General features: G+C 56.9%; 1 protein-coding gene across 1 annotated transcript; it reads right to left on the reverse strand.

The window, feature by feature from the left end:
* Positions 1-1,894: 1,894 nt before the first annotated feature.
* RHOD (ras homolog family member D) lies at positions 1,895-11,121 on the reverse strand. The gene is made up of 5 exons (XM_033119989.1): positions 10,897-11,121; positions 6,344-6,431; positions 5,197-5,306; positions 2,980-3,114; positions 1,895-2,401 (listed from the first exon to the last, which is right to left on the reverse strand). Exons 1-5 carry the CDS (start codon positions 11,026-11,028, stop codon positions 2,234-2,236), a joined length of 633 nt encoding a protein of 210 aa, XP_032975880.1. The 5' UTR covers positions 11,029-11,121; the 3' UTR covers positions 1,895-2,233.
* Positions 11,122-13,770: the final 2,649 nt, after the last annotated feature.

Raw genomic sequence — 13,770 nt, forward strand, 5'->3', positions numbered from 1 at the left:
AAAGTAAGCCCTAGGGACTTGTCCAAAGTCACAGAGCTGGTAAATTGCAGAACCAGGATTTGAACCCAGGAAAATCCCCTACTTTCCACAATCCGTCCTTAACCAGAAGCATTTAGCTTGGAGGTCAAGCCCTGGAGCGTAGGGAGGGTGGTCAGCTAGTCCATTTCGGACATCTGCTCCTCAGCCTGGTCACAGGCTTTGCTGATTCCCTAGCCAGTGGCTTTGGGATGACTTCCTAGGGGTCATGAGTTCTCATCCTCCAAAGGAAGGGCCCCCAGGAGCAGAAGGAGACCAGCGAGAGCCAAGAGGGAGACCTGAAGTGGCGTATCTGCCAGATGTGGGGCCAGGGTGCTATGCAGGCAGAGGGGAGAGGAGAGTTCCATGACTCACAGATGCCAGGGAGTGGCCTGTCCTGGAGGAAATGACTTGGGGTCCCCACCTCCACCCCTTGCCTTCCCAGCAGACAACCCCGAGGCCAGGCGGAGGCGGTGTGGAGAAATGAAGACAGGGTGGTTTGTGGTTGTTGGCCCGACTGGCCTCTGGCCTGCGCTCTCCCCGGCTCCCACTTGTCTGGCCGAGCCACCCTGCCAGGCGGGGTTGTGAGGAACTGAAAGAGGGGTTTGGTGGGTGAGGAGGAGGAGAATAACAACCATCCATAATAACAAGCCTCCCTGGCTGCTTGGTGGGCGTCTCTAAATGCTGCTACTCACTGTGCCCTCCTGTGACACCTGAAATGGCTGCATGTGGCCGCTGGGAGGCATCGGGCCTGAAGCTGGAAATGGGCCACCTAACATTCCCTCCTCTCCCAGGGCGGCTGTCTCAGTGCGTGGAAGGGGCTCACCTTCTCCGCCTTTCTCACGCAGGGGAGAGCCGGCATTCTTCCCTCTCTCTCAGTGTCCCCACCCTTCCCACAGTACACCCTTGCTGTGGCATAGGCTACCCAGCCCAGAAGTCACATGGCCTTCACTTGTGGTGGCTTGTTTCTTGTTTCTAGACGTCTGCAGCTGCCCAACTGGTCTACGGCTCTCACCTCCACCCTCCCAGTCACCTGGTCCCGCCACCAGACCTGTCATCTTAAGGAATCCAACCTAGCCTTTCTCACAGCATGGAAAGAAAGGCCAGTTCCTTAGCCAAGGGGCTCTGGCAAAGACAATGGATGTTTTGGTGTGCATGCAGTGAGGTGGGAATGAGGAAGCCAGCAGATCCATAGACTTCCTGGAGGTGGTGTCTTGAGCTGGCAGCTAAAGGATTTGGGGGTGGAGGAGCCTTGGACAGGCAGTGACTGGGAGGAAGGGTGTGCTGAGATGGGGGAACAGCCTCAGAAAAGGCTTGGAGGCTGGTAGGGGTCATTAGCGCTCCCAGGGTATGGCTGCGGGTGTCAGGCGTCCAGGCCGAGAGCCTGGAGACTGGGAGACTTGTGTGGCAATCTAGGCAGGAGCGGATGAGGGCCTGAAGTAGAGCACTGGTTCATAGCAGCCATCCATCCGTCACACCACCATTCTTTAGTACCTCCTGTGTGCTAGGCACAGGGGATTCGGACTCACCAGTCTGTGCTCTAGGGGAGCTGGCCATCCCATGGGGAGACAGACAGGACAGGACCATGTGAAATGTGACCAGCTCTCAAAGAAAGGAAAGGGGAGCAGCTAAGCGTGGGTCAAGGACAGGGCTTGGATCCGGTCCCACTCCAGCACCTACATGGGGTGGGCTCTTAACTACCATGGAACATGTGTGTAAAGGCATTTCAAAACAAGAGTGACACAACTAACAGGTGACGTCATTTTAGTTGTTACAGTTACCACTGGGAAGGGCGGGGGAAGCAGGGGTTGTGGGGTGAGTGGAGGGGGGGTGTCCTAGGACCGCCTGGTGCTGCCTGAAGATGCAGCCCCAGGAATAGCCACGAGGTGGCACCAGGCTGCCCGTCTGCTCCAGGAGGTGCCGGTCCAGGGCTGGGACCTGGGAGTGGTAGTGATTCTAAGGGACTTCAGGACTAGCCCTCCTCAGGGCTGGTGGGCCCGGGAACCCCCTTCCTCAGGCCTCAGAGGGGTTTCACTTCAGCCCAGGGATCCCAGCCCCAGGGTCAGGGGCCCAGCCTCGGTGGTGCCCATCTGTCTGAGGGTCAGTTCGGCAGTCACAGTCTGGGGACTGGGTCCAGCCCAGCCAACTAGGCAGAAGGTCAGCACCCAGCTCCTTCCGGTTCTGCTGGGGCTGTCGGGGCAGGGAGGGCCCCAAGCTGTCAGGTCACCACGCAAAAGCTCTGGGTAATCCGCCTCCAGAAGTTGCGACTGCGGCTGCTGAGGGCCACCTCGGCAGCCTCCTGGAAGACGGCATGGACGTTTTCGTGGAGAAGAGCTGAGCACTCGAGGTAGGCCACGGCGCCCACGGACCTCGCCATCTCCTGGCCCTAACAGGGAGAGTGGATGGGGCAGCTGTGAGGTGGGGGCCGCTGGGCGCCTCACTCCAGCCTTCCCACAGCCCTCTTGACCATCCTAGGGAGGCTCTAGGACAAAAGTGGAAGGTACGTTTTTTTCTAGGGCACCCACATACGCTCCCCTTAGCTTGACCAAGTGCTCTCGTGGCTTCATTGGATTTCCCGCCTCGGTCTGGGCTGGGTCTTTGCCTCTCAAGGTACCAACTAATCAAGTTCCCAGGTGTCTAGCAGAGAGAGGCCTGCAGACTGAAGAGCTGAGGGTCCTCTCTGGGCCTCAGGTTCCCCATCTGTGAAGTGGGTGGGTCAGACTATCTGGGTAGCAAGTGCACACTATTTGTTCTCCCTCCTACAGGCAGAACCTTCTAGAGTATTCCAGGTGCCACTGCCAAGCATCAGCCATTCCTGACCCATGACTGCCTCCAAAATGACCCATACCCTGGCCCACACCCCGAGTGTGCTGGACTCTTGGTGCTGTTGAGAGGCTGGGCCGGGTCAGCATATCCCAGAGGTTCCCTCTCCCAATATCCCTGCCTCTGGGCTGGGTTTCTTACCCTGTGGTAAGTCACGGGCTCCAACCTATTTTTCCGCAGCTTCTTCACCAGCGACCTGTCCTTGCGCAGGTCAGTCTTGCAGCCGACAACGATGATGGGCACCTCCTTACAGAAGTGACTCACCTCTGGGTACCACTGTGGGGAGGGAGGTGGCGAGGGTGTGTGTGTGTTAACCATCGGGAGTGCTGTCCCTCTGGGCAGATGGGAGAATGGGCTGCTCTCCTGCCCCCGCCCAGGCTACCTCCTATGCGTTCAGGGAGACCTACTCTGTGCCAGGCTCTAAGACTTTACACCTGTGAACTCATTAATCCCCAGGTCCCTATGAAGCAAGTTCTAGCATCAGTCCCATTGTACACATGTGGTGACTGAGGGTCAGAAAGGCTATATAACTTGGCCTTGGTCACACAACTGGCAGTGGCAGGATTTGAGTCCAGGGACCTGCTCCTACCCCCTCTAGAAAGCTGACTCTCTGCAAGGTAAGTGTTCTCATGACTGCCTCCCCAACTGGGTGAAATATATCAGCAAATAAGTGATCCTTTAAAGATAAAGCATCTCACAACACAGTTGCAGCAGCTGTTTGCCTTTGGGAGGAAGCACTCCCCTCCTGGGTCAGCTGTTCTTTGGAACGTGAGGCTCCAGGCCTAGCTGTGTCAGCCTGCACTACAACCCGGGAGCCCGGAATCCAGAAACAGGGGCTTTATATGTCCAGGAGCAAATGCCTGCTCAGTTTGTCTGTTCTGAAAAAATTGGCATCAAACCAGCTAGCTCCTGGAGCCAGATGGGGCCCATGTGGGGTCCTGGGCAGACTGCCCACACTCCCAGCCCTCACAAAACTGCCCTCGGAAAGGGTGTCCTCCACAACTCCACCTTGCTAAATCCAAAGTAAGTTCTCAGCCCTCACCCTCCCTGAGCCCTGACACTGGGGACTGCGCCCTCCTCAGAGATCTGGTCTGCACTCTACCCCAGGACCCCTCTCTCTTCTTGGATCTTCTTGGATCTTCCCAGCCCCCGGCGCAAGCCATGGGCTCACCTCTCTTCTAGGTGCTCTTGCGCTCCAGGTGATCCCAGGTGACCACTCCTAGCCCATGGCTCTTCCCCACCAGCAGCTCCTAAATGGATCTACCTGACCTGGCTTGGCCTGGCCCTCTTCAGGGAACTGCAGACTCAGACTGCCACCTGCCTATCTGCCACCTCTCTGGGATGTCCAACAGGGCCCCCATCTCCCACCTCGTCACCCCCAGCTTGCTCCTTGGGACATGGCAAGTCCACCTTCCCGTTGCTCTGACCAAAACGTCTCTCTCCCACCCAAACCATCCAAACTGTCTGCAAATCCTGATGGCTTTGCCTTCCAGATTCAGTACCCAGCCACCTCGCACCACCCCTTCTGCTAGCAACCTGGTCCTAGCCACCACCATCTCGTCTGGCCCCCGGAGCCTAGAACAGAGCCTGGTACATAGATGTGCTCAATCAACACTTCTGAATGTTTGTATGGAGCAGGCTGCGTGGGTTCAAATCCCCATGTTCTCACTTCAGTAGATGTGTATCATGGAGCAAGTGATCCAATCTGGAGATAGTGATAGTATCTGCTCCCTAACCTTGTAAGGGGGATAGATGAGTTAATATATATGTAAGTGCCGGGAACAGTGCCTGGCACACGGCAAGTTCTAATGCCATCATCGTTGTGTTATTATTACTAATGCTGTCACTGGCTGTGCTGTGAGGAACTCTGGAGCAGTTTGGGTGGTAATGTGTCATGGGTGAAGCAGAGGAACTCAAGGGACCACATGTCTGACACCTGTGAGCAGCTTCTGGAACCCCTGACATAACGGGTAGGCATCCTGGGAGGCTACTGAGAGGCAGCGGTCACACAGATGGAGGCTGAGAGCTGCTGGAACCTGACGGTTTATGCGACTTTGAGCAGGCCCAGGCGGGGGAGATTCAGGGGTCTCTGGGTCACGCAGCATTCTCAGGCAGGGGCGCAGTAGAAAGAGCCACAGCAGTCTGAGTCTGCAGTAGAGGGCAGGCAAGGAGCACTGGACTAGGAGTCAGAGGCCAGACCCTGCCACCAAATCCCTGTGGGACCCCCAGCTAGTCCCTGACCCCTCTCGGCCTCGGTTTCCCCATATGTATGTCAGAGGCACTGGGTCAAGAGTGCGTGCGGATGAAGCAGTGTGGCCTGGCTATGGGGGCTGTGCCTCCTGGACCCCCAAGACCTACCCGGTTAAAGATGTTGTCAAAGCTGTGTGGGCTGGTGACGTCGAAGCAGAGGAGCAGGACGCTGGCGTCAGGGTAGAACAGGGGCCGCAGGCGGTCATAGTCGACTTGTCCTGGTAAGCAGGGGAGGTCACTCCCTCTGATCTCCTGCCCACTGCAAGTTCCTCCCCAACATTCCTACCAGACCGTGCACACGCATATACCCTGTTTCCCCAAAAATAAGACCTAGCCGGACAATCAGCCCTAATGCATTTTTTGGAGCAAAAATTAATGTAAGACCCGGTCTTATATTATGGTAAAATAAGACCAGGTCTTACATTAATTTTTGCTCCAAAAGACACATTAGAATTGATTGTCCGGCTAGGTCGTATTTTCGGGAAACACGATGTGTGTGTGTGTGTGTGTGTGTGTGTGTGTGTGTGTGTGTGTATCAGGGTCTAGTCCTGTGCCTCAGGGTCCCAATTTCACACTCACGTGGCCACTCAAGTGGCCATTCCTGATGAAGATCCCCCTCTGGGCAGTGTTCTCTGGTCTGCCCACAGGATATGCCAGCCCTGGCCTGGATGAGACCACCTGCCGGGAGAGCCCTGTTCTGGAAGGGGGAGCAAGGCAGAGGCCCAGTCTAGAGGGATTGAGGCCATCACTCAGAAGCTTGCTTTGCCCTGGGCTGAGGCGGTGAGGAGAAAGAGGCAGGTGGCACCCCAGCAAAAACATCTTTGCCCATCTAAGGTAAGGGGGCTGCTGGGACTGTCTGAAGTTAGCTTTAAGCTCTGGAATAAATTGACTGAAACCTCATGTAGAGAAGGTCAGAAGGCTGGAGGGCAGAGGTCAAAGTCCACAGATCTTACAGAAGCTGAAGCCAGGGTGGAATGCTGAGGAGGCCAGGAACAGTCCACTCCTTGAGAACAAAGAGCTCTGGACTCCCCCTTGTCTGGGGGACACAGTGGGCTGTCCTGGGGTAGAGGAGGCAGCAGACTCAGGTGCAGAAGCAAGGAGGGTTCAGGTTCCTGGGGCCCCTAATCCTGGTCCACACCTGTCCCTTGGAGATTGGCTGGCCTTCCCGGTTCAGAAGGAAGGGAGTGGGGTTTGGCTTGGGGCATCTGGGGACCCTCCTTCCATCCTGCCCCTCCCCCCAGCCTTGCACACTCACCTGCTGTGTCCCAGATTTGGAGGTGCACCGGTTTGCCCTTTATTTGCAGATTAACGGTGAGCCGCTCAAACACCGTGGGGGTGTAGCTCTGAGGAAGAAGGGGACAAATAGAGGCTGTGAGAACAACTGAAGGGGGCAGGTGCCACTGCCCAGGCCAGAGCCCAGGAATGCCCGTGGCACCGCCCTCTTTGGGAGCCTGCAGAGTGCAGTAGTTTCTGGAAGTGGTCGGCTGACTGGTGGGGTTGAGGTGTAGAGCCACCACTTCCTAGCTGTGTGCCTGGCAAGGCACCGACCTCCCTGGCCGTCTTCTCCGCGGTTGTAAAGTGGAAAAATTAAAAGTACCCACTGCAGTATGTTGCTGAGATGCCCCACACAGATCCCTTAGCACAGGGCCTGGCACGAAATAAACACCCAAAACATGCCAGCTACTGTTATTTTTATCTTTATCCCCCTGCATCGGGAACTGTCCCATTTCTGAGCCTTCCTTCATGCTGTCCCCTCCTCCTGGAATGACACTAACCTACACTCGTTCATTCATTCATTCATTCATTCATTCATTCATTCATTCATTCCCACTCTCTCCAGGTCCAGTTCTGGGCACTGGGAGCAAGTAATAAACAAGACTCAGTGCCTGCCCCAAGGAGCACGCTGCTTTTTGGGGTCCTTCCTTTGCCTCTCAACCTCTCACAACCCAGCCAAGACCCCTGCCCAGTGCCACCTCCCCCAAGATGCCTTTCTGGATCCCTCCACAGCTCGTGCTCCATCTCTGCCTCTCTTACTTGCCCTGTCGGGACTCAGGAGGAGGTCACCCAGGCCAGAGGCTCCCAGGCCTGCTCTGCCGGAGCTTGCTCCCTCTCAATAAAGTCTGGGTAAATAGAAACAGGTTGGCTTTTGTACACAAATGCAAGAATGTAGCGGGGAGCTTTTACAGATCTGGTCTGAGCAACAGGTGAGGTGTTCAAAACTCCCGCTTCACTTGCCCTCTGCCCCGAGGGGTGCCCTGGACCACTGCAGCTTGTGTCCCCAGGCCTTACTCACTTGCTCAGGGCTGGTCTGTGGGGCCACAGCCCAGGAGACCCTGTCCTCCGCCCATTTCCCATGCCAGGTAGAGCCCCCACCAGCCAGTGACTGGCCGAGTCAGGCCCTGGCTCTGGAAGGGCAGCCCCCTAGTGGTGGCTTGGTGCAGTCCTCCAGGCACTTGGGAAGCTGCTCAGGGAAGGTGGGCACAAAGGGTCCCATAGTAGGCAGCGGGGCCAGATGGAGACTTTGAGGATGGTCCTGATGTAGGGGTTCCACCTACCCTGGACTCTTTCACCTGTCCCCCCTCTACCAATAGGAACAGAAAAGCCTCCACCCACCACCCCGTGCCCCTCTGCCTGACCAGGGCCCCTGCCCTCAGGCCCATTGCCTGGCAGGGGACCGTGTGACATGGTGGCTAGGAGCCCTGCTTTGGAATCAGATGTACCTGGCTTAGGACTAGCTCTGGCATTAACCAGCTATGTGACCTTGGGCCAGTCCCCTCACTGGTAAAAGGAAAAGAGTGTCACCTCACAATGTGATAGGGAAGACGGGTGAAATCAAGCATCCATGCCCACCACTTAGAAAGCTAGTGGCCAGGGACAGTGTCCACACAGCCACTTCCATCCCTCCAGCTGGTGCCCCCTTCCCCAACCCCTCCCTAGTCTGTCACTGGAGGGCAGATGCCTGCGGAGCTCTCAGCGTGGCCACCCACTTACCAGTAGAGGGGTCCTGTGCAGGATTCCCGAGCTGAGGTGCAGGGCAGCCTGCCACTAAGCTCTTGGGAGACACATGTCACTACTTTGCAAATGCCTGTGGAGATGACACCATCACCCACATTCTCCATGGCCCTTTACCTGCACCATCTCTGATCCCTGCAACCTTTGAAAGTTGGTACCAACCCATTTTCCTGATGAGGACACTGAGGCCCAGAGAGGGGAAGTGACTTGTCCAAGGTAACGGACAGATGGCTAAAGACAAAGCCAGGTCTTTCTGGTTCCAGAGGCCAGGTTCTGTCCCCAGACACTTGCCTCTCGTGAGGTCACCAACTCTAGCCACTGGTGGGAGTGACCAGGAAAGTTCCCCCCGCTCCCCCCCTCGATTTCAGGGTGTGGGGTTGGGCTGCTCCTCTGGCTTGTAATTGTCACAACCCTACTCTGGAATGTTATCCTGGAGACTCTATCCGTCTACACCTTCTGTTGTGTTCTTTGAACCCCTAGGCATGGTCACTCTCTGCCCATAGAGCCAAAAAGCCCTTAACCTTATCTGTTGAGCTGTTCTCAGCCAGAAAGGCAGGGCCGAGCCTAGGCTGGACCAGGGTAGAAATGACTCAGGCTTGGGTTTGCCCTCATGGGGCTCACAGACACACAGTTGGATCATTCCAGGATGGGGGACGTAGCTCAAGAGAGGAGAGCGGGGCTTCCCTGGGCAGCACACCCATGGGAGTCCCTGTGTGGAGCGGGAAGACTCAGCTGGTTCGGGAAGGCAGGGCTGGCACTCCCTGTCCCCTCCCACCTCCCCTGCTGTGGGGCCCCTAGGCTTTGGCCCTGTGGGAATGGTTGCTGCCCCAAATGTCAACCAGGAGTCCTCCCGCCTCAGGAGCTCTTTCCACTCTGCTCCCCCTGCCCTGAACCTGAATTTGGGCCAAAGCCAAAGGTTGTTGAGGCCCCTGCAAATCCCAGCCTGTTCTCTGCTCTTTGCTGCAGGCATAAGCCCTAGGGAGATGGGGCCCCAAGTCTCCTTGCTCCTGGCTCCCTGGGCTTGGTGGGCTGCCAGGAGGGGAGTCCAGGGACAGGAGCAGGAGAAGGCTGGGTCCAGCAGGCCGAGCACTGGGGGCTTTGGAAGGTGTCTTATCGGGGGAGGAAGACCTGGGTTCTAGACCAGCGCTGCCACTGCTGGGCCCTGTGCCCCAACGGGAGACTCTGTCTCTCGCCTCGGTTATCCTATCTGAAATGAAGGCCTTTCCAGCTCTAGGACCTTGTATTTCTTTTAAATGAAGAGGCCTCTCTTGTGCCTGGAGGCAGAGGGGTGCCTGGGAATTCAGGATCCCCAAACAGGGAGGAGCCCAGACAAAGCTGCGCCCACCTTCTTGGTGACAAGCATGCCTTCCCTTTCCCTGGCCAGCTCCAGTGTGTCCCAACACCCACATTTCGTCAACTGCGTGGCAATGCCCACTTCTACACTGTAACCTCTTTGAAACCAGGGTCTCACCATCAAGGCTGTCTCAGAGCCCAGGACACTGGTGGTGAGGCACCACCCCTCCCAGCCCCTCTGCTGGGCCCCACTGGCCTGGCCCCTCCGTGGTGCTCTTCCCAGTGTTTCATAATTGTTGGGTTCCCAAGGGCAGCATCTGGGGGCCCGGAAACACATCCCCCACAACTTAAAAAAAATGTGACTGGCCAAAGGAGATGACATCAGCTCCATAAACCACAAAAGACTCAGCTCAACGCTGTCACCGGGGAAAGAAAGTTCCGAGACTGTTACGAGGGTTGGCCTCTCCTGCCTCCCTCATCAGACTCCCCAACGCCTGCACAACCCCAGGGGTTTGTAGGATGCTGGCACAGGTAGGAGGGAGAAGAAGTGTTGGAAGCAAATCCATGGTCTCCCAGGAGAACTAGGCTGAGAGGGGGCATGGGGTGGGTGGGTCCAGCCCATTCTGGTACCTGGTGAGTCCGCCTGAACAGTCAGTAAACATGCTAGTGAAGGACCGGTGGTCAACATGCCCTGAGCACCAAGGATGTGCCAGGTACCACGCGGGGTCATCTGTCAGCCTGACTTTAATTCTCACCAGCACCCTGGCTCTCTCCACCCCAAAAGGTGTCAGGAAATGGAGGCTCAGAGAGGTTAAGCAAGTTCCTGAGGGCCACACAGTTTGTTAGAGGAATGCCAAGGTACCAATCAGCTGTCTGACTTGAGTCTGTTTCCCTTACCCTCCAAGGCAGAGCCCATGGGATGTCCGTGTCAGGGGCAAATCTGGGGGAGAAGAAATGATGTTTCTTTCCCAAGTGAGTCCTTCCTGTTACAGGTTCTGAGCTGAGTATCTGACCTGTATTAACTCACTCTTCACCGCGACACTGGGAAGTGGGCACCATCATTATTCCTATTAAGCAGTCAAGGACACAGGCACAGAGAGGGTAGGAGACTTGCCCAAGGGTACACAGCTGTAAGTAGCAAAGCCATCACTTGAACCCAGGCAGTTTCCAAAGTTGTCAGTCCCTTTTAGCCATGCTGTGCCACCAAGTGTTCCCTTAGGACCTGCCACTACCCAGGTTGCCAAAGTCAGTCCCTGTGACACCTCTCCCAGGTAGGTGCCTTTCTCCAAGATGATATCATTGAGGCCCTCACTCCCGATGGCAGAGCGAGAACTGCCACTGACCCCACGCTCTGCTGGGAGACGTCTCGGGAGGCCAGCGTGGGCACACATCCTGGGCAGCTCCGGCACAGACGGGGCACACCGGGCGCCCGTGCGTAACCGTGACCAGGCGGGGATGCGTGCACAGCAGTGGGCGCCGTGCCCGGAGGGCTGCGGCACTCACCTCGGGGAAGGCCCCTTCGGCGAAGACCATCAGCAACGACGTCTTCCCGCAGCCGCCGTCGCCCACCAGGACCACCTTGACGGACCGCACGCCTGGCGGCGCCTCCTCACCCGCAGCCTGGGCCGCCTTCATCGCGGGGCCGGCCGAGGGGCCGGGCGCGCAGCGGCGTCCGCCCGGGCTGCGGCGAAGGCCGGGTGCAGGGCAGGCCCGGCGGGGCAGGAATGTGGAAGGGGCGGGGCGGCGGGAGGAAGTGCGAGCCGGGCTGGGGGCGGGCAGGGGGCGGGCGGGTGGCCGCCGAGCCCAGGTGAGAGGCCCGAGCCGGGATCCCCGCGCGTGGGGCGGCAGAGACGTGGCGGCAGGGCTCGGGCCCTTCCCCTCCCGTCCTGTTTGGCCACTAAAGAAACATTTCTTGAGCACCTACTGTGCGCGTGCACTGAGACCACAGAAGCGGGGGACCCAGACTCAGCATCCGGTCCTCAGGAGGGCACTCTGGTCTGATGGGGAGGAGACAAGTAGCTGGACAGCGACAGTGCGAGTAGGGGTGTGGACAGGGAAAGAGGGGGCACCTGGCCCATTTCCCCTGGAAGGAGGGAAGTGGGGGTCAGCCATGTTAGCCTACCAGTTTGGTGGGATCAGGGACTGGGTTCCAGGTGCCCAGTGGAGCAGGAGCTGGTGACTTTTGATAAAGAAAGAGAGGGAGGGAGGGTAGGAGGTACCAAAGAAGGGAGCAAGTAAGGAGGGAAGGAAGGAAGGAAGAGAAAGAAAGAACATGCATTTTCCCCAGGGCTCTGGAGACCCAGGACACCACCTTCCTCCCTCCAGGTGTTTCGGCCGGGTAGGAATGGGGTGACGTGGACATGGCACTGCCAGGCCTGGCCTGCCTTCCCACAGCCAGCACCAGGAAGTTTCGCTGCAGGTGGGTGACCACCTGTCTCACTTCTGGCTGGAGCATGATCTGGGGAAAGCAATGGAACCTTCCATCGATAAACTGCTTAGATCAAGGTTTGGTACATGCTTGATGCCACGTATGAGTGATCCTTATTATTTAACCAACACTGATGGTTCCTCTGTGCCCAAGAGCCTGGGGGACCCTGAACCATTTAAGAAAAAGTCCCTACTTTGAGAAGCCCGTGCCTAGAATGGGAGATGGGCGGGTATCGGCACGATGAGAGCTACAACAGAGATGACACAGGACGGCTACAGGGAAGAGCGGCCCCTCACTCAGGTTTGGGGGAGGCCGTGTCAGGAAACCCTTCTGAGAAGAGGGGCTACTCTTGAAGAAAAAGTGAGACACAGACGGGGAAGGGGAAGGGTGTTCCAAGCTGAGGGAACAGCACACGCAAGGTATGGAGACGAGACGGGGGTGCTTTGGGGTCACAGTCCTTCCCCAGGACAGAGGGCAAAGTGGGTTGGGGAGCCAGTGCCGGGGGTGAAGCTGAGAGTTAACAGGCCTGGATAATGGAGCACTTCGGATGCCAGGAATTAATACAGAATGAAGTGGAAACTCACTGTCGCCTGACCTCCCACCCCTGGTAGCAGCCAGAATTGAAATCTTTTAAAAATGAGCACAGGGGCCTCCCCCAGTCCTGGACTGAGTGTTTTTGTTGAAGCTCAAAGAAAGGGGGCAGAAGTCTTTGGGTTTCACATTCCCCCACCCCCTTGCAGGTCATGATATCATCTACATAGAGTTCAAAGCTGGACACCTGAAAAAACCCCCTCAGCCCCCTTTGAACTTCACTGTGGCCCAAAGAGGCAGCCAGGGCAGGAGTCACTGCCCCAACGGCAGAGGCAGAGCTCAGACCCCTGACTCCTCTTCTACGCTCACCCAGGACCCCAGTCATCAGGCTGAATGAAGACTCACCTGGTTGGAACGAACATCCCAGGACCTCCCCACCCTTCAGGTGCCCCTTCCTCCCCGAAACTGCCACAGGGCTGGGCAGTGACTTAGAACAGGACTGGGTGTGTCACCACTGAGCAGGGATCTCCGCCCCAAGGAGTGGTGGGGAGGGCCCCAGCCCCCAACGATCAGCTGTCAGACTCATCATCTTCTGTCCTTGCCACTGTTGCTATCATCAGGCTTTGGGTGGCAAGGCTGGGAGGCAGGTGGGGGTGGAGAGTCAGGCAGAGGCATTTGGCCTTGTTTGCTATGGGGATAATCACCTAATGACACCCTTGATGTGTGTCATGCTTTACAGTTTCACTGAACATTTCGTAATAATAACAGTGTCCATGAATGGATCGTTAATCCTGTGCAGCAGGACCTACTGTGCAGCACCTACTGTCCCCTAGTAGGTGGGGATTGTTAGTCCCATTTCACAGAGGAGAAGCCTGAGGCCCAGAGAGGTTAAGTTCTTGTCTAAGATCCACAGCTAGTAAGAGGCAGAATCCTAATTTGAGCACAGGTCTGGTCACAAAGCTGGGCTCTCTCCTGACATCACACCTCATATACTTTAGTCCATTCAGACCTCAGATCTACTGATGTTGAACCCCAGCCTCATACCTCTTGCAGAAGCATGAGCATAGATAGAGCATAGATTGGGGCCCGGAAAAAATCCATCTTGGTTGGCAAAGAATTTACCCAAATCCCAGACATGGCTGGGCCCTGGATGGCACTGTTTTCCTGGTGTTTATTTTGGAGTGGGGAGGGGCCCAGGTCACAGTCAGCCTGGCTAGGATACTGTTTACTGTTGTACTGTTTTCTGTGGCTACAGTTTGCCGCCAGCCTGTGGGTGACTCAGCCCTTGGAGATCCCACTGGTCCCAAGCCCAGAGTCCTTCAGAAACCCTGCCCAGCGGGTCACTACCCCAAAGACCCTAGAACAGCAGAGGTGGCCAGGTTGGCCACCTGTGCCTCAGGATGTTATGTCCAATTGAA

Source organism: Rhinolophus ferrumequinum, chromosome 11 (assembly GCF_004115265.2).
Source record: "Rhinolophus ferrumequinum isolate MPI-CBG mRhiFer1 chromosome 11, mRhiFer1_v1.p, whole genome shotgun sequence".
Lineage (NCBI taxonomy): Eukaryota > Metazoa > Chordata > Mammalia > Chiroptera > Rhinolophidae > Rhinolophus > Rhinolophus ferrumequinum.

Bases quoted from the DNA above. Each gene is read 5' to 3' on its own strand.
- RHOD (XM_033119989.1), bottom strand. From the start codon at position 11,028: ATGAAGGCGGCCCAGGCTGCGGGTGAGGAGGCGCCGCCAGGCGTGCGG. The intron at 5,307-6,343 runs GTGAGTGTGCAA...CCTGCTTACCAG, and splicing joins CCAAATCTGGGACACAGCAG to GACAAGTCGACTATGACCGC. The intron at 2,402-2,979 runs GTAAGAAACCCA...TCTCCCTGTTAG, and splicing joins AGCCCGTGACTTACCACAGG to GGCCAGGAGATGGCGAGGTC.